The sequence below is a fragment of the Pongo pygmaeus genome, chromosome 8 (genome assembly GCF_028885625.2).
Source record: "Pongo pygmaeus isolate AG05252 chromosome 8, NHGRI_mPonPyg2-v2.0_pri, whole genome shotgun sequence".
Taxonomy (NCBI): Eukaryota; Metazoa; Chordata; class Mammalia; order Primates; family Hominidae; genus Pongo; species Pongo pygmaeus.
This window is the reverse complement of record NC_072381.2, coordinates 28,103,287-28,121,648: the sequence shown is the minus strand read 5'-3', so window position 1 is coordinate 28,121,648 and position 18,362 is coordinate 28,103,287. Positions and strand designations below refer to the sequence as shown.

Genomic DNA, 18,362 nt, shown 5'->3' with positions numbered 1-18,362 from the left:
TTTTCCAATTTCATCTCTTTAAGAAAAAAATGTGTTACTTTAAAATGATCTATGAGTACAATTTTATATGGAAAGGGCAATAACATTACTTTCAATGCAAACAGAAGTTCATCATTGCAAGGGCAACTGTAAAGAAAAACTTTTTATTCACAACAGGGTGTGTGACATAGGCCTTTAACATGGGGCCAATGTCGCTAAGAAGTTGAAAATACAGTATTACAAAATCAGTAGAAAACAAGCAACAAAACAAAAGTGTCTGTCTTCTTTTCTTTGTCCAACATGTTTGGGTATTAGTATTGAAGGAGCTCTATAACAAGTGCAAATGATGGGTGAAATGAATCAGCTCTGCTCAGCATATACACAGAGACGATAAAGTTACTTATGCAAATATAGCTCTGCTGTGTTAATTGCTACAGGACTTAGACAGGTATGGCAGAAAGATGGCCAGATTTAGATGACCTAGACACTGATGTCACACTAAACTCTTGGAATTGGCTTCTTGGCTTTCCTCCCTGACGAGTGACTGAAATGGGGGTAGGGTTGAATTTTATGAAGATGTGACACTTACCCCACCACACACACGCACAAATTATTGTATTTCCTTCTTCGTGCCTGTGTTATGGCCTGCTAATGGTATACTTTACTTGAATGAACTCATGTGCTCCAAATTTCCTATGGGATAGAGATTGATAATATTCCCCATTTTAAGGAAATTACAGCTTGAATAAACTAAATAATGTGGCAAGAAAGCTAGTAAGTTGCAAAGTCAGGGATGGTCCCAGGATTCTGTCTCTGGAGACTGTCCTTTCCACCCCATCACACATGGCTGCTGATCATCGAGACAGGTTTCCATGATGCATAGGATGGTGGGTGAAGTGGGTGGAGGCAAGACATGTTCACTACACTCACACCTGTCATTTACCAGCAAATCAGCCACGGAAAGCACCACGGTCCTTAAATAAATGACCCCTGCTGGGACTTCCCTTAGCTGACATGTTTGAAGCAGCCCTGGCTCACAGCGAGGCTTGGGGCCTCTGTGGGGATGCGCATCTGCCCATTTGATGTAGGAGAGCCTCCCAGCACATGGAGTGGGCATGCCCTGCAGAGAGCATTTTTCTCATTCCTCAGAGCATCGATTTTAAGACAGATCATCCTGAATTGCCCTTAAAGCTGAGGCAAAGTGTGTGTGTGTGTGTGTGTGTCTGGAGACATTTCCTTTTCCTCTCTCCCCCGCCAAGGCACCTGCTCAGCACACTTTCCTGTTCGCTTTTTCCTCCTGGGCAGTGCCCATCCTCCCTGCCTGATTCAGATTCTTCCCTGGTGCTGCTGTCCAATATTTATTGCTCAGCTAAGTATCAAAAAAGAGGAAATACAAAAACCTTGAAGGCTACTACGTGCTAGGTAATTTCACACACTTTATTGGAGAAAACAAAATTTTTCAGAGCTTGTTTGCTGACGCAGCCACACAGTGAACTAGCGGCAAATCCAAACTGGACTTTGGGCCAAGATAACCCTAAACCCGTTCATTTTCCTTAATCCCACCAGAAATCACCCTGAAGAGGAGGGAGATTTATTTAAAAAAAAAAAAAACAACAAAACTGAAACATCTGTAGGTCACATTTACTATTTCCCATTAAAAATGAAAAGGATTCTATTAAATCCAATAGGGAGGAAATGAATATTCCTTCAATTTAGGTTTGTTCCTTTTATGGAATAAAATAACGCGTTAGATAAGTGTCACTGCTTTTTAGCCACTCATACATTACCATTTGGAATTATTTAGTATTTACAACCCAAAGTTGGTTCTCTAATCTATTTCTCATCTTTGTGTGATTAATTTTAAAAAATGTCCTCTTCATTTCTGAAGACAAAGAAACGTGAAACGTCCACGATCAAATGATTCCCCCGGTGTTGTATTAGACAAACTCGAAGCAAAGCCTCCGGAGGGCGCTGGAGAAGCCGCAGCTGCAGACACCGCGGCAGTCTCAAGACACCACTGAGTGACTGTCCCTTAAGCTGGAAGCGGATGTGGCATTTCAAAGGGGCACGAAATGCAACCGGCTAGGAAAGAGGGATTCCGCCGCACGACTGCTGCGTCCGCGAGACAGAGACGCCTAACCGGAAGAGCTAGCAGGAACGCCGGACGCCGCTGGGAGGTGTCCGGAAGCGCGGCGGAGCGGGGGACTACATTTCCCATAAGCCCGCGGGGCAGGGCGAGGGGCGGGCGTCGGGGACATTACCGGACAGGCCTTGCCCGGCAATACCAAGGTAAATGCCGGCGCCGCGGCTCCGAGGGAAGAGTAACTTACGATCTGCGCCTAGATTTTTACTAGTAACCCTCCTAACCCATCCCCCGAACTGACAAAAACGACTCTTCCATCCGGGAGACTTTGGGATTTCCGGGCCACAGGACTCCACCCCCCACAACCTAGTCAGTCCCCCCACCAACGTTGGGCCTGGGGCACTTCCCAAATGCCTAAGGACGCAGGCGGTTGCGCTAGTAAGTTGAAAGCCCAGGGTACCCCCTTTCTAGGGTTGACGACCCGTAAAGACTCCTCATTGGCCCCGCCCTCCACGCCCAGTATCCTATTTTTAATTTTTTTTTTTAATTATTGGTTTCTTACATAGAGCCAGGGTCTCGCCATATTGCCCAGGCTCGTCTTGAACTCCTGCCCTCAAGCGATCCTCCCCACTCGACCTCTCAAAGTATCGAGATTACAGGCGTGAGCCACTGTGCCCGGCCATCCTCACGCCCAGTCTCCTATTAAATCCCGCTGGAGGTGCCTGGCTCCCTGGGGCTGGGTGGAAAGGGTAGTGTAGGGGAAGTTGCCCTCCGTCCCAGCCCAGTTAAGGAGCCGGCGACCTCCTCTCTCCTTTGGCTGCTCCTCGGACGTTCTTGGCTCAGGGCGGCGAAAACTGTCGAAGACCTGCGGGCCAGGGACTGCTGAGCACCTCCATCCAAGGTCCCTAATGCTTTTCTCCATCTACCCTTTAGAGTGGTGTCACGATTGCCACTGGAGAGGCTAAGTGACTTGCCCTAGGTCACATAATTTAAATGGCAGAACTGGAGTTTCGCACAGAACCTGTCCCGACTTAAAGCCCTTTGCTTAGGCCTCATTTACCTTCCTCAAACCTTAACTTAGGAGAGTGCAGGCGCTGGGGACCGCAGAGTCATTTTTGTTGCCCAGCGGTGCCGTCGCGTGCAGCTTTGGGCCCAGGTGCAGAACCCAAATGCGCATCCCCAGCGCGCACTTCGTCCACCCGGCTGCCAGAGCGGACACATCGGTCCGGCCTCGGTTTCCCCTTCTGAACAAAAGCGCGCACAGTGTGCTCCCCGCACCGAGCCGGGACTGCGGCTCCCTGGACGGTTCTATCTCCTTTCCCCGCTTCCCAGACCCTCCTCTGGGGACAGACGGACCGCGAGCGTCCTTGCCGCGGCGGCGGGTCGGGTGGGTGGGGTTTGCTGCACTGCCGCTGCGGCGGCGGCGGCGCCAGTGGGTCCTCCGGTGACTCTGGGGCGGGGCTGTGGGGAGGGCACGGACTGACAGACGGACTCCGGCGGAATGGGGGGTGTGGCTGCTTCGCCAGGGTCCCCAGGGTGGGAGAGCGGCTCCGCGGCCACCGAAGCCCGGAGCCCCTCTGTCTTCTGCTAGACATGCTCTTCCTCTCGGTGAGTTGTTTTGCTGTCGTCGCGGGCCGGATTCGTGGCCTTAGTCACGCCCCGGGGAGGAGGAAGGAGCCGGGCCGCTTCGATCTGTGTGGCCTGGATAGGGCAGGGCAAAGGGGAACTGACCGCTTCGCTCCCGGGCCTCCTCCTTTTGGGGCATGTTGATCCGCGGCTGCGCTCCATGTTCCAGTTTCATGCAGGCTCTTGGGAAAGCTGGTGCTGCTGCTGCCTGATTCCCGCCGACAGACCTTGGGACCGGGGCCAACACTGGCAGCTGGAGATGGCGGACACGAGATCCGTGCACGAGACTAGGTTTGAGGCGGCCGTGAAGGTGATCCAGAGTTTGCCGAAGAATGGTACGTGTGCTGGGCCCCGGCTGGAGACTCCTGCAGAGAGCCCCAAAGCCCCCTTTCACTTTCTGGTTCTAGTGTTGTTTATTTAGCCTTTTTTTCTGTGTAGGAGCCATGTAGTGGAAGGGGAGCTATTGAATATGAATTAATTACCTTTTGATCTTCCAAACCGGAGAAAAATCTAATATCCAGATTTTAAGTAGTTCATATTGTTGAAAACAAAAGTCTTGTCACTTAATGACTGCGGATTTGGGTGTGTTAAAAAAAAATCCGGGCTGGGCGCGGTGGCTCACGCCTGTAATCCCAACACTTTGGGAGGCCGAGGTGGATGGATCACCTGAGGTCAGGAGTTCAAGACCAGCCTGACCAATATGGTGAAATCCCGTCTCTACTAAAAAATACGAAAATTAGCCAGGCTTCGTGGCGTGCGCCTGTAGTCCCAGCTACTCGGGAGGCTGAGACAGGGAAATTGCTTGAACCCGGGAGGCAGAGGTTGCAGTGACCCGATATCGTGCCACTGCACTCCAGCCTGGGCTACAGAGCCAGACTCCATCTCAAACAAACAAACAAACAAACAAAAATCTAGGCTGGGGATGCCTAATGCCACACACTCATAGGGTCTGTACAAGCTTAAGCGTTTTGAAAACTTTTGATATGAAGGGACTAGAAAGAATAACTGTAGTCAATTGTGAAGTAATTTCTCTTTATTTTAATAAATATATATTTTCTACCTTTTTATTTGCTATTCCATTGTGTGATGTTCTTTTTTATACTCATATTGGACCTTCTTTGCAGCTGGTGAAAAAAAAGTCATTCCAGTGGCTGATCTCCTTCTTGTATTTAATGTGCTATTTCTCTGGCTGCTTTTTAGATTTTTTTTCTATCTTCGGTTTTCAGCAATTTGACTAGTAGGTGTGGTTTTTCTTCATATTAACCCTGTCCACGATTTGCAGAGCTTTTTGAATTTGTAATTTTATGTCATAGACCAATGCGAAGTTTTTGGCCATTAAATATTTTTCTGTGTTCTAAATGCAGAGTCTTAGAGAGGAAGACGTACTTTTCAATTCATATCTTTCTACATTATATGAATTATATTTCACAATAAACATATTTATTTATTTAGAGATGGAGTTTTGCTCTTGTTGCCCAGGCTGGAGTGCAATGGTAAATCTCAGCTCACCTCAACCCCCACCTCCCGGGTTCAAGCGATTCTTCTGCCTCAGCCTACCCAGCAGCTGGGATTACACGCGTGCGTCACCATGCCCGGCTAATTTTGTATTTTTAGTAGAGACGGGGTTTCTCCATGTTGGTCAGGCTGGTCTCGAACTCCCGACCTCAGGTGATCCACCCTCCTGGGCCACCCAAAGTGCTGGGATTACAGGCATGAGCCACCGCGCCCGGCCCAATAAACATATTTAGAAGGTAATTTTAGGTGCCACTACTGTGCCACAGTTGTAAAACTAACTGAATACAATAATAATACATTACTGTAGTATTTAATATCATGATTTCTGTTTTCATTAATTATCATTTGGCTAGGTAACAAATATTCAACACAAATCATTCAATAAAAATTCATTAAGTGCAGATTCAGAAAGTTTTAACAAATATACACAAAATAGTGTTCCATTTGTAATTTCTTTCCTTCTATGGTGTTGTCTGAACCTTTTGTAATTTCAAACATTCTATTGGAGGAGGGCATATGGGGGACTGAAAGGTAAGAAAGAACAAATAAAATATAAAAAAATAGTGTATGAACTTATTTAGGTATTGATTTTTTAAGTCCCTGATTATTAGAGTTTATAGAAAGGTATGATTCTAAGAGTTTTATGTAAGTAGTTTGTTTATACTTTCTTCTAAAGCACACGTTTTTATAGTTTTTTGAAAATTGGTAAAGCTAGACTGATATCTCTAGGCCACTATGCCTGTTGACATTATGTACCACTTATTAGGAAACCCGTATAAAGTACAGTTTGTATTTACATAACATTTAAGAAAGTATTGCAAAGTTAACATACCCTATCGGCCGGGTGCAGTGGCTCACGCCTGTAATCCCAGCACTGTGGGAAGCCAAGGCTGCCTGATGCTGAGGCGAGCTGATCAGGAGGCAGGCGGATCACAAGGTCAGGAGACTGAGACCATCCTGGCTAGTATGGTGAAACCCGGTCTCTACTAAAAATACAAAAAATTAGCCAGGCATGGTGGCGGGCGCCTGTAGTCCCAGCTACTCGGGAGGCTGAGACAGGAGAATGGCGTGAACCCGGGAGGCAGAGCTTACAGTGAGCCTAGATCACACCCCAGCCTGGGCGACAGAGCCAGACTCTGTCTCCAAAAAAATTAAATTTAATTTAATTTAATTAAAAAAAAAAAGATACCCTATCAGGCCAGGCGTGGTGGCTCACACCTGTAATCCCAGCACTTTGGGAGACCGAGGCAGTCCCTGAGATCAGGAATTCAAGACCAGCCTGGTCAACATGGTGAAACCCCACCTCTATAAAAATACAAAAATTAGCTGAGTATAGTGGCGAGTTCCTGTAATCCCAGCTACTCGGGAGGTTGAGGCAGGAAAATCGCTTGAACTCAGGAGGTGGAGGTTGCAGTCAGCTGAGATGGCGCCATTGTACTCCAGCCTGGATGACAAGAGCCAGACTCCAACTCAAAAAAAAAAAAAAAAAAGATATCCTATCAAATGGTAATTGTGTTGGACAACATCCAGTATACTGTTATCCCCTGAAACTAAGTTGATATTAATTGAAGCAGAAGTTTGTTATAATGGATTATAAATATTTTTGTAATACTACTTTTAAACCGTTTGATTTGCTCTGAATCATTATGCAAAGAGGAAGATCTTGGAGTTTTTTGTTCCTTGTTTCTCAATCCTTATTTAAGGCCTGAAATAGTAATGAATCCTATGGCATCTATGTTTAGTATGACCTTAACCTTTTAAAATTAAAATTCTTAGCTAATATTTCAAATACATATGAAGTACATCATGTGTGAGCACCTTGAGGACAGAAATCTTACTTGAGTGTCTTACACACAGACTACACTCAATAAATGTTCTCGGTTTTTGTATTTTTAATATCATTCACCTAAGCCAATAAACTTATTTGGTTGACTTACTGAAGATATTTTGAGATTAGACTTTTGATGTTTTAAATTTAGATTTGTGTTATTTAAATAAGTGACCATTTTAAACTGTGGTTTCTCCATTTTTTTCCCCTCTGCTTTACAAAGGATTGTATCATGAAAACACTGTATCTATTAGTTACTCCTAAATGTCCACATATTATACAGATAATTATTATAGTGATTTGAGAATTAATTATGCACTCTTGGCCAAACCTGAAACACCAGTTCTCAGTTTATCTCTGTGGTAATTTCCACAGCACAGCTTTTTTTTTTTTTTGAGACCAAGTCTTGCTCAGTTGCCCAGGCTATAGTGCAGTGGTGTGATCTTGGCTCACTGCAACCACCGTCTTCCGGGTTCAAGCAATTCTGTCTCAGCCTCCTGAGTAGCTGGGATTACATGCACCCACCATCATGCCCAGCGAATTTTTGTATTTTAGTAGAGACGGGGTTTCAGCATGTTGGCCAGGCTGGTCTTAAACTCCTGACCTCAGGTGATCCGCCCGCCTCGGCCTCCCAAAGTGCTAGGATTACAGGTGTGAGCCACTGTGCCCGGCCCGCAGCTCTTATAAACTGCTAGCTTATGCAATTTACAAACTTTAAAAAATATCTTGTTACAATTTTTATTTTCAAAATTTTGTTATAAAGGTAATATACACTGATGTTTAAAACTTTTTTAAAAACACATAAGTGAAAAGGAAAATAATCTGTATACTTACTATTCAGAGATAGTCTTTAAACATTTTATGTTTATCTTTCTACTGTACTTTTTATGTATATAAATATTTTGCCAAAATGTATCATATTACATATGTTGTTTTTAAACTTATTTTTCTAAATTTATAGTAGATCATGGAACTTATACCATTATTTATATTTTTCTACAATATAACTTTTTAGGGCTACAGTTATAAATTGTCCTGTTATATTTATATATCATAATTATTTAAACAGCTATTTATTATAAAACATTAACATTCCAATTTTTCAGTTATTGAGAATACTGCAACTTATAGCACTTGCTTATACAATTTGAATTTTTTTTTTTTTTTTTTTTTGAGACAGGGTCTTTCTCTGTCACCGAGGCTGTAGTGCAGTGGTGTGATCACAGCTCACTGCATCCTTGACCTCCCCAGGCTCAGGAGATCCTCTCTGCTTAGGTTCCTGAGTAGCCGGGACTACAGGGTGTGCCATCACACCCAGCTAATTTTTGTTTTCATTTGTAGAGACAGGGTTTTGCTATGTTGCCCAGGCTGGCCTTGAACTCCTGGGGTCAGGTGATCTGCCCACCTCAGCCTCACAAAGTGCTGGGATTACAGACGTGAGCCACCACAACTGGCCAATTTAAAAATTTTAAACATGAGAAAAATTATAGATATGCTAGAAACATATATGAAGAATTATCCTCAAATTGATGTCTCCAAAATTACAGAGGTAGGAAGTGAGAAATCTATTTTATCTTAGATTAATTCTTTTTCTACCATAGTGTATACTCTTTGGCTTTAGCCCCAAATTCCTTATCTACTGAGAATTTGAAATTTGGCAGAGTATACATGTGACTTTTTCACTTACGCTAGTCAGTTTTGATTTGTCATAAGCTTTGAATAAAAGTACCTTATTACGATTGCTTAATAATAGTTATTCTATATTTTAGTATGTTTTTAAAGAGACATTTGCAGGTTATTTTGGTTATATCTACAGCATGTCTATTCAGGTATTCTTTTATTTATTGAACAATCTTAGGCATTGCTATTAAAGTTTAAAATCTCAGAGTGTTTTGAAATCAAAGAAGCAAGCAACTAACAGAACCATAACTTTTGTTTCTGTAAGATAGAAATAAATCATTATCTAAAGTATTAATGCAATATAAAATCACTATTAGTATAGCTAAGCTAATTTATAACCTGAGATTATCAGTTGTATTCCCCAGGTGATTTGTATTTAATGTGTGTTTCCAACAGGTTCATTCCAGCCAACAAATGAAATGATGCTTAAATTTTATAGCTTCTATAAGCAGGCAACTGAAGGACCCTGTAAACTTTCAAGGCCTGGATTTTGGGATCCTATTGGAAGATATAAATGGTAATTTTTTGTGTAGAGCTATGCAAGAATTTAAATTTTAATGACATAATTATCATATGGCTATTACTTAAGTGGTTATATATTATTCTGTGCAGAAGTGTCCTAGGTATTGGGTACAATTTTTATCCTCCAGGTTTTCTTTTTTGTTTGTTTGTTTTTGAGATGGAGTCTCACTCTGTTGCCCAGGCTGGAGTGCAGTGGCAGGATCTCGGCTCACTGCAGCCTCTGCCTCCTGGGTTCAAGTGATTCTCCTGCCTCATCTTCCCGAGTAGGTGGGATTACAGGTGTGCGCCACCACGCCCAGCTAATTTTTGTATTTTTAGTACAGACGGGGTTTCACTATGTTGGCCAGGCTGGTCTTGAACTCCTGGCCTCAGGTGGTCCGCCCACCTCGGCCTCCCAAAGTGCTGGGATTAAAGGCGTGAGTCACCATGCCCAGCCTTTCCAGGGGCTCTTAGTACAATTTTAGACAAATAGGAAAATCTTGGGGAGGAGAGGAAAACAGTAAAACCAAAAGGGATAGGTGCATCAAAGATAAAGAAACATTATCAGTTAATCTTTACTTTCATGGAGTTTTTCTCTTTTTTTTTTTTTTTAAGGCAAAAGCAACTCCCAACCTAAGTTAAATAAACAAACTTTAACTGCCTCTTTTGCCTCCAAGAAAAATAATGGCTTTTCCTTGTTTGTATTGAGCCTTGAAGATAATAAATAACTAGGAATATGACTCAAGTACTGCCATGCTAACTTTTTATTTAAGCCGTCACTTCTGACCTACTGTAATTGAATAGAAATTTGATTTGTTATATACTTAAAAGAATTCTAAACTAAAAAGTATACTTAAACGAATTATAAACTATAAATTAAAAGAATTATAGACACAGGTACCTGTACTCATCCGTGCTGTTTTCCCAGTTGACTCTTAGTTGATATTCTTAATACAGTTGAAGCCTTCACAAATGTCTGAGAAAAGTCGATTTTAGACTGTACATTATGAACAGAATATGCTAATTGGTGAAGCATGTTTTATTTATTTATTTATTTATTTTTGAGATGGAGTTTCACTCTTGTTGCCCAGGCTGGAGTGCAATGGTGTGACCTCAGCTCACCGCAACCTCTGCCTCCCAGGTTCAAGCGATTCTCCTGCCTCAGCCTCCTGAGTAGCTGGGATTACAGGCATGCGCCACCACGCCTAGCTTATTTTGTGTTTTTAGTAGAGACAGGGTTTCTCCATGTTGGTCAAGGCTGGTCTTGAACTCCCGACATCAGGTGATCTGCCCGCCTCGGCCTCCCAAAGTGGTGGGATTATAGGCGTGAACCACCTCCCCAGTGGTGAAGCATGTTTTAAAACCCACACTTTTTTTTTGGACACCGGGTCTCACTCCCATCACTCAGGCTGGAGTGTAGTGGCACCATCACGGCTCACTGCAACCTCTGCCTCCTGGGCTCAAACAATTCTCCCACCTCAGCCTCCCTAGTAGCTGGGACCACACGCTTGTGCCACCACACCCAGCTAATTTTTTAAATTTTTTCCTAGACGGGGTTTTCCTGTGTTGCCCAGGCTGGTCTGAAATTCCTGGTCTCAAGTGAGCCACCTGCCTTGGCTAGGATTACAGGTGTGAACCACCATGCCACACCATTTTTTTTTTTTCTTCAGACGGAGTCTCACTCTGTCGCCCAGGCTGGAGTGCAGTGGCGCGATCTTGGCTCACTGCAATCTCCGCCTCCCGGGTTAAAGCAATTCTCCTGCCTCAGCCTCACGAGTAGCTAGGATTACAGGCGCGTGCCACCATGCCTGGCTAATTTTTGTGTCTTTAGTAAAGACAGAGTTTCACCATGTTGGCCAGGCTAGTCTCCAACTCCTGACCTAAAGTGATCTGCCCGCCTTGGCCTCTCATAGTGCTGAGATTACAGGCGTGAGCCACTGCGCCCAGCCCATTTTTGTTTGTTTGTTTGTTATTTCCCCACACATTGTGATGCTCAGTTTCTTCACCCTGAACTGGAAGTACCATAAGCTTGTTTTAAGATTTCTTAGTACTCTACTTTCCTTTAAGATCTTTATGAATTGTCATAAAATAACAGGTTAAATGAAATAGTAATGTTATTATTTAATATAACTTAATTTTAGTAGTATTAATTATTATTTAATATAATTTGATTTGCCCATTTTAACAAGATTTAATTATTTGCTTCATGTTTTTCCCCTAGAATTGACCTTTGGTGGAGTTAAACTCCTTCGGGGAAAAACATATAAAAAGGGAGGTTTACATGTCGTGCAAAAATTTGAAAGAACTATTATTATTTAGAGGTTTAAAAATTTCCTGTCTCTCACATTTTCAATATCCTGGAAGTGAGAAACCATTTCCATTTTTAGTTCAAATATACAAATTAGGCTCTTATTTAAATTAATAGAACCTTTTAGCCAAAATGTCTGTTCATTTAAAACATGGCTGGCTGGGCGCAGTGGCTCATCCCTGTAATCCCAGCACTTTGGGAGGTCAAGGCAGTGGATCACATGAGGTTAGGAGTTCGAGACCAACCTGGCCAGCATGGTGAAACTCCATCTCTATACAAAAATTATCTGGGTGTGGGGGTGCATGCCTGTAATCCCAGCTACTCAGGAGACTGAGGCAGGAGAATCTCTTGAACCCAGGAAGTGGAGGTTGCAGTGAGCCAAGACCACACCACTGCACTCCAGCCTGGGCGACAGAGCGAGACTCTGTCTCAAAAAAAAAAAACCATGCCTGAGTGTTACAGCTCTTTTAGAATTTTTCTAGCTGGCTTTCTGATCTTTACCTGAGAAGCAATAATTTAGTCTTCTAAAATGTTTATTTCTGTTACTGTTCTTTGTAATAATATAAAAACTTTGAAGGATTCTTATCAAATATTTATGAATGGCCTGTAGTCTCTGGTACATTACTACATAGATGGGTTATATACTTATTGGTTTTAAATACTATTTAATTTGCTAGTTTATTTGCTGTGATAATTTTCTTCATGGTGGCACATTTAAGACAATCCTATTATGGCTTTAAGTAGGGCCTGTTTTAATTAGTAACCCTATAGCATCAACTATAAATTGTATTCTGAGCAATTAAAATCAGACGTCTCTTTGTCATTTTGTGGATATTTTCATTTCTAGGGATGCTTGGAGTTCACTGGGTGATATGACCAAAGAGGAAGCCATGATTGCATATGTTGAAGAAATGAAAAAGGTAAGGAAAATAATTCACAGTTAAAATGAAAATTCAGAGCAGCTCTAATTTAATTTGGTTATCAGACAAATTAGCTGCTTTGCTTTAAGGAGACTGTAGTATGTTATACAATAGAATCTAGATTATTGGATTTATTAGGACTTTTCTGCTTCATTAAAGTTCATCTTAAGATAAGTGTTTTTTCCCTAAGATATATCACACTGTGATGATGTGATGTTTTATTTTGTTTTTGTTTTGAGACAGAGTCTTTCTCTGTAGCCCAGGCTGGAGTGCAGTGGCGTGACCTTGGCTCACTGCAACCTCCGCCTTCCAGATTCAAGCAATTCTCCTGCCACAGCCTCCTGTATAGCTGGGACTACAGGTGCACACCACTACACCCAGCTAATTTTTGTATTTTTAGCAGAGATGTTGTTTTTCCGTGTTGGCCAGGCTGGTCTCGAACTTCTGACCTCAAGTGATCCACCTGCCTCAGCCTCCCAAAGTGCTGGGATTACAGGCATGAGCCACTGCGCCTAGCCTGTTTTTTGGTTTTTAATCTCCCCTACCTTTCTCTATAGTCAGCTTCTGGAGAAAGTGTAGAAATAGTAATCTTTGAAAATATTGAAGTCCCTTACTCAGGAGTCTAGGAAGTAGCTGGACTCTCTTGAAAGTATTTCTGCTTTGGAACTTTTTACTTAGTTCAACAATGTTCTCATGCAAGTTTTCACTCATAAATTGAGGTAGGTATTCTCATCACTGGACTGTTGTAAGAAGTCACATTTTTCTGTGAGTACATAGATCCTTCAGAAGCAGAATAAGATAAGGAAGTTTTCAGGTTCTCTGCTAACTAGTAAGGAGGGGCATTCATTATTAACTAGCTCTTTTAAGTGTGTCAAAGGCATTCTTTTGAGGAGCAAGTATATGAAGAAATCATGAATTTTAAAGATGATCATAGAGACTTTTGTTTTTTTGAGATGGAGTCTCACTCTGTTGCCCGGGCTGGAGTGCAGTGGCATGATCTTGGCTGACTTGCAACCTTCACCTCCTGGGTTCAAGAGATTCTCCTGCCTCAGCCTCCCAAGTAGCTAGGATTACAGGTGCACACCACCACACCCGGCTAATTTTTGTATTTTTAGTACAGACGGGATTTCACTATGTTGGCCAGGCTGGTCTCAAATTCCGGACCTCAGGTGATCCACCTGCCTTGGCCTCCCAAAGTTCTGGGATTATGGGCGTTAGCCACCATGCCCGGCCGAGACTTTTTTATAAAGAACCATTTTGATGTTAGACATGGATCAGAGGTTGTGAAATCTAAGTTTGATAATTTTAAATAAATTATCTTTGAACATAAAGAAAATCTGTAAAAAGGAATAGTTTTTTGCCATATGATTTGATGGTATTAATCTCTGTAGTAATTTTTATTTGTTATTACTAGACTTAGACTAGTTTTTTTTTCTTTTTAAATTTCTTCTGCATTGCTCAGAGTCATGCCCTTTATTTCATTCTTGCAGTTTTTATTTGGTAGACTTTGTAACAAAGGGCAGAGTTTCGTTCTTTTGGCTATTAACTATGTCAATAACACAATAACAAATAGGCCTTTCAAAAGCAGAGAACGAAAGATAATCTAAAGCCTTTTGGTTTCATAACTATTTCTCTCTTTTTTTTTACTTTAAATTTCTTTATAATTTTTAGGACATACTTCTATAACATAAAGTTGAATTGACACATTAAGTAAAATTTACCCATTTTTCCTATTCAATTGTGTTAATTAATGGTATAGCCACATTTTAAAGTTGGAGGACGATAAGGCAATGTGTATTCTGCCTTTTTCCCTAAGAAAGATTAAAACTATATTGCTGCTAAAATACCTGTAACTCCTTTAATTAAAATAATTTACTCTTTTCATTCACACTTTAAAACTTTCATTGCATATTGTGAATATGACAAAGTTTACAGTGCAATTTTAGAGGTAAACCTAAAAATATCAAGATATCCATAAATTGCAAATTTGATTACTCTTTTGAATTATTTTTAGAGTTTAGCTTTATGACTATCAGTCAATAAAATTGCATGTTTCTAAATAATGTTGTGGGATAGTACATTATCCCAAAGATTTGATTATTGAATTTGTGACTTATTCTAATTTCAATAATTTACTAATTGAAGCACTTGTTAAATTACCTCCTTAAATATAGTTTTTGTCATTATTCTTTTTTTTTTGAGACAGGGTCTGGTTCTGTTGCCCAGGTTGGAGTCCAGTGGTGCGTGCCTCAGCCTCCCGAGTAGCTGGGATTACAGGGGCATGCTGTCATGCCCAGCTAATTGTTAGTATTTTTAGTAGAGATGGGGGTTTCACCATGTTGGCCAGGCTGGTCTCGAACTCCTGACCTCAGGTGATACACTCACCTCGGCCTCGCAAAGTGCTGGGATTACAGGCATGAACCACTGTGTGCCTGGCCTGTCACTGTCATTATTCTTTACGGTATAAATCTCATTTTGTGTCTTTGCAGTCAGAGGTTTCAGCAATCTTATTAATTTAACTTATATTTTATAATGAATGATGTTTTGTAGAAAGTGACTTTTCATAATTTATAAGTTGTCCTATAAAATATCACTGAGAAAGTTGACTGAATAAAAAATTCTTTTAATGCCGGCTGTGGTGGCTCATGCCTGTAATCCCAGCACTTTGCGAAGCCAAGGCGGGCGGATCACCTGAGGTCAGGAGTTTGAGACCAGCCTGGCCAACATGGCGAAACCCCGTCTCTACTAAGAATACAAAAAAATTAGCCTGGCATGGTGGCGTACACCTGTAATCCCAGCTATTCGGGAGGCTGAGGCAGGAGAATCGCTTGAACCCGCGAGGCAGAGGTTGCAGTGAGCCGAGATTGCGCTGCTGCACTCCAGCCTGGGTGACAGGGCAATAATCTGTCTCAAAAAAAAACCAAAAACATATATATATATATATATATATATATATATGTAAACATAATAAGATTATGTTTTGTAGAAAATTGCTTTTCGCAATTGATAAAGTGTCCCATAAAATGTCACTGAAAAACTTAATGGAATAAAACATTATTTTAATATAATGTAATAGGATTTTAGCTTTGAGGGAAAGTAATGTGGTTTGAGGGGTGGGAGAAATGCATGTTTCATTCAATAATGTTTATTTATAGAAGTACAAAATTCTTTTTTTTTTTTTTTTTTTTTGAGACAGAGTCTGGCACTGTTGCCTGGGCTAGAGTGTAATGGCGCCATCTTGGCTCACTGCAACGTCCACCTCCTCGGTTCACACCATTCTCCTGCCTCAGCCTCCCGAGTAGCTGGGATTACAGGTGCAAACAACCACATCTGGCTAATTTTTTGTATTTTTAGTAGAGACGGGGTTTCAAATTATATTGGCCAGACTGATCTCAAACTCCTGACCTCGTGATCTTCCCACTTCGGCCTCCCAAAGCCACCACGCCCAGCCAAAATTCTGTGGCTTTTTTTGTACAAATTTAGGCTGTCTTCTGGGGATTTCCAGAATATTCAGCTAACATTTGAATAATGTGCCTTATGTCTGTTGAATTTAAAAAGAGATGGATGTATTCAACCCTGGCTACATATTAAAATCACTAGGGGATCTTGTGAAAAAATACAAATGCCCCAGGATGACCCCAGACTAATTATTTCAGGATTTCTAAGAGACTGGGATAATCACTGTAATAGAGGGAGGATTAGAGGATGGTCTCATTAAAGATGGAATCTCGGCCAGGCACGGTGGCTCATGCCTGTAATCCCAGCACTTTGGGAGGCTGAGACAGGCGGATCACCTGAGGTCAGGAGTTCGAGACCAGCCTGGCCAACATGGTGAAACTCCGTCTCTACTAAAATACAAAAATTTAGCTGGGCGTGGTGGCGGGCGCTTGTAATCTCAGCTACTAGAGAGGCTGAGACAGAAGAATCACTTGAATTAAGGAGGCGGAGGTGGCAGGGAGCCGAGATCACACCATTGCACTCCAGCCTGAGCAACAGAGCGAGACTCTGTCTCAGAAAATGAATAAATAAATAAATAAATAAATTAATTAATTAATTAAATAAAGATGGAACCTGAAAGTTGCCATGGCGGAGGGTCTAGTCCATAGCTCAACAACTCTAGAATACCAACTTTCTCTGAGTACTGAAGGTTGGCTTTTGTTTTAAGGTTTCACTTGTAGTAAACATCTTTTGCAGGTTGAGGGAAAAAACAAATGCCAGTTTCTTAAGTTAGAGTGAGTGATAGGCTTCTAGTGATCAGCATACTCAGAATTGATATCTAGGTCACTCTTCAAAAGGTTAGAAGCGCTTGGGAGACTGAGTTAGTGATTCCATTGAACAGAGAATAGAGCATTGGGATTTGGATGGCTTTAAGAGATGTGGTCATTTTGGACCAAAAAAGCCTGAGGAATTTAGTCTTCGCTTTCTTAGAGTATATCTACACCTTTCCAGTATATTTTCATCATCTAGAAATGATGTCTCTCACTGAGGAAAAGTGCTGGATAGACATAGAAAAATTATGGGGCTTTGGATGCCTCTTTTCTGGTGCCCATGCAGCTTACCAGATATTTCTGTCAAAACATTATTCATTTGATTGGGTTATAATATATTAAATTAGCTTAGTTAACTTATAACTTTAGACCAGGGGTGTCCAATCTTTTGGCTTCCCTGAGCCACACTGGAAGAAGAATTATTTTAGGCCACACATAAAATACACTGATACTAACGATAGCTGGTGAACTAAAAAAAAAAAAAAAATCGCAAGAAAAGTCAGAATGTTTTAAGAAAGTTTACGAATTTGGGCCAGGCGTAGTGGCTCATGCTAGTAATCCCAGCACTTTGGGAGGCCGAGGTGGGTGGCTCTCTTGAGGTCAGGAGTTCCAGACCAGCCTGGGTGACACGGTGAAACCCTGTCTCTACTAAAAATACAAAAAAATTAGCTGATCATGGTGGTGCATGCCTATAGTCTCAGCTACTCGGGCAGCTGAGATAGGAGGATTGCTTGAACCCCAGAGGCAGAGGCTGCAGTGAGCCAAGATCATGCCACTGCACTCCAGCCTGTGCGACAGTGAGACACTGTCTCAAAAAAAGAAAAAAAGAAAAAAAAAAAAAGAAAGTTTACAAATTTGTGTTGGGTATTTAAAGCCATCTTGGGCCACATGCTGCCCGAGGACTGCAGATTGGACAAGCTTGGTTTAGATAACATCTTCTCTGAGGGTAGGTAGTAGTTACCTAGACTGAGATTTGCCTGTGTCTGCTTGTTTGTGTGTGCGTGTGTAGTCTGTATCTCTGTGTACATGTGCACCATTTCTTGTATTTCAGTATTGGTGTTAGGGAGATAATTTTGCAAATGGCTGAGATCATTCTTGGTTTGTGTATGTTTAAAGTTTCTTCCTCTGAGAATGACCTCTTCAAAAGGGTGGAGGCAAAGGCTGAAAACCTTCCTGTTGGGTACTGTTTACTGTATGGGTGACTGGATCAATAGAAGCCCAAACTTCAGCATCACACAGTATACCCTTGTAACAAACCTGCACATGTACCCTCCGAATCTAAAAGAAAAAGAAAAAACAAAGAGAGTAACTTCATCAATTTTGGATGTGTCTTGTTTTGGCTACTGTGTCTTCACTATATTAACTACTAGAATTCTGGTTTGTTGAGAGAATGAATACTCAGTTAATATTTGCTTAGTGCCAATGGACATGCCTTTTATTTCGTTCTGACATTTCAGTGCACAGTTTACTCTTTTACCCTATGGGGCATGAGAAACCCAAATGCTGAATTTAGTAGCCTTAAAAATAAGGACAAAGTTAAGAAAGAGATCTTTTAATAAGCCTTGAGAAGTAGAGATGTTGCTTGGTGGTCAGGATGTGGTATGCGATTGGCTTACTAGATTCTGCTAACTGAAGTCTTTATATTTCGGCAGTG

At 41.7% G+C, this 18,362-nt stretch overlaps 1 protein-coding gene and 1 non-coding gene across 11 annotated transcripts in view; both read left to right on the top strand.

The window, feature by feature from the left end:
- Window positions 1-2,177: 2,177 nt before the first annotated feature.
- ACBD5 (acyl-CoA binding domain containing 5) overlaps window positions 2,178-18,362 on the top strand; it is a 46,676-nt gene continuing 30,491 nt past the window's right edge. For 2 of the 10 annotated variants that reach the window (XM_054435713.1, XM_054435710.2), the window contains exons 1-4: window positions 2,201-2,268; window positions 3,868-4,023; window positions 9,108-9,228; window positions 12,368-12,440. In XM_054435713.1, the coding sequence (XP_054291688.1) occupies window positions 3,948-4,023; window positions 9,108-9,228; window positions 12,368-12,440 (270 nt within the window). In that variant the 5' untranslated portion in view covers window positions 2,201-2,268; window positions 3,868-3,947. Of the gene's footprint in view, window positions 2,269-2,436; window positions 2,501-3,193; window positions 3,671-3,857; window positions 4,024-9,107; window positions 9,229-12,367; window positions 12,441-18,362 lie in introns of those variants that run through there. The other 8 variants (XM_054435712.1, XM_054435709.2, XM_054435708.2 and 5 more) reach the window with 7 other exon arrangements.
- LOC129006991 (U7 small nuclear RNA) lies at window positions 11,972-12,034 on the top strand. Its single transcript, XR_008492175.1, has one exon. It is a non-coding gene; the product is annotated as a U7 small nuclear RNA (small nuclear RNA).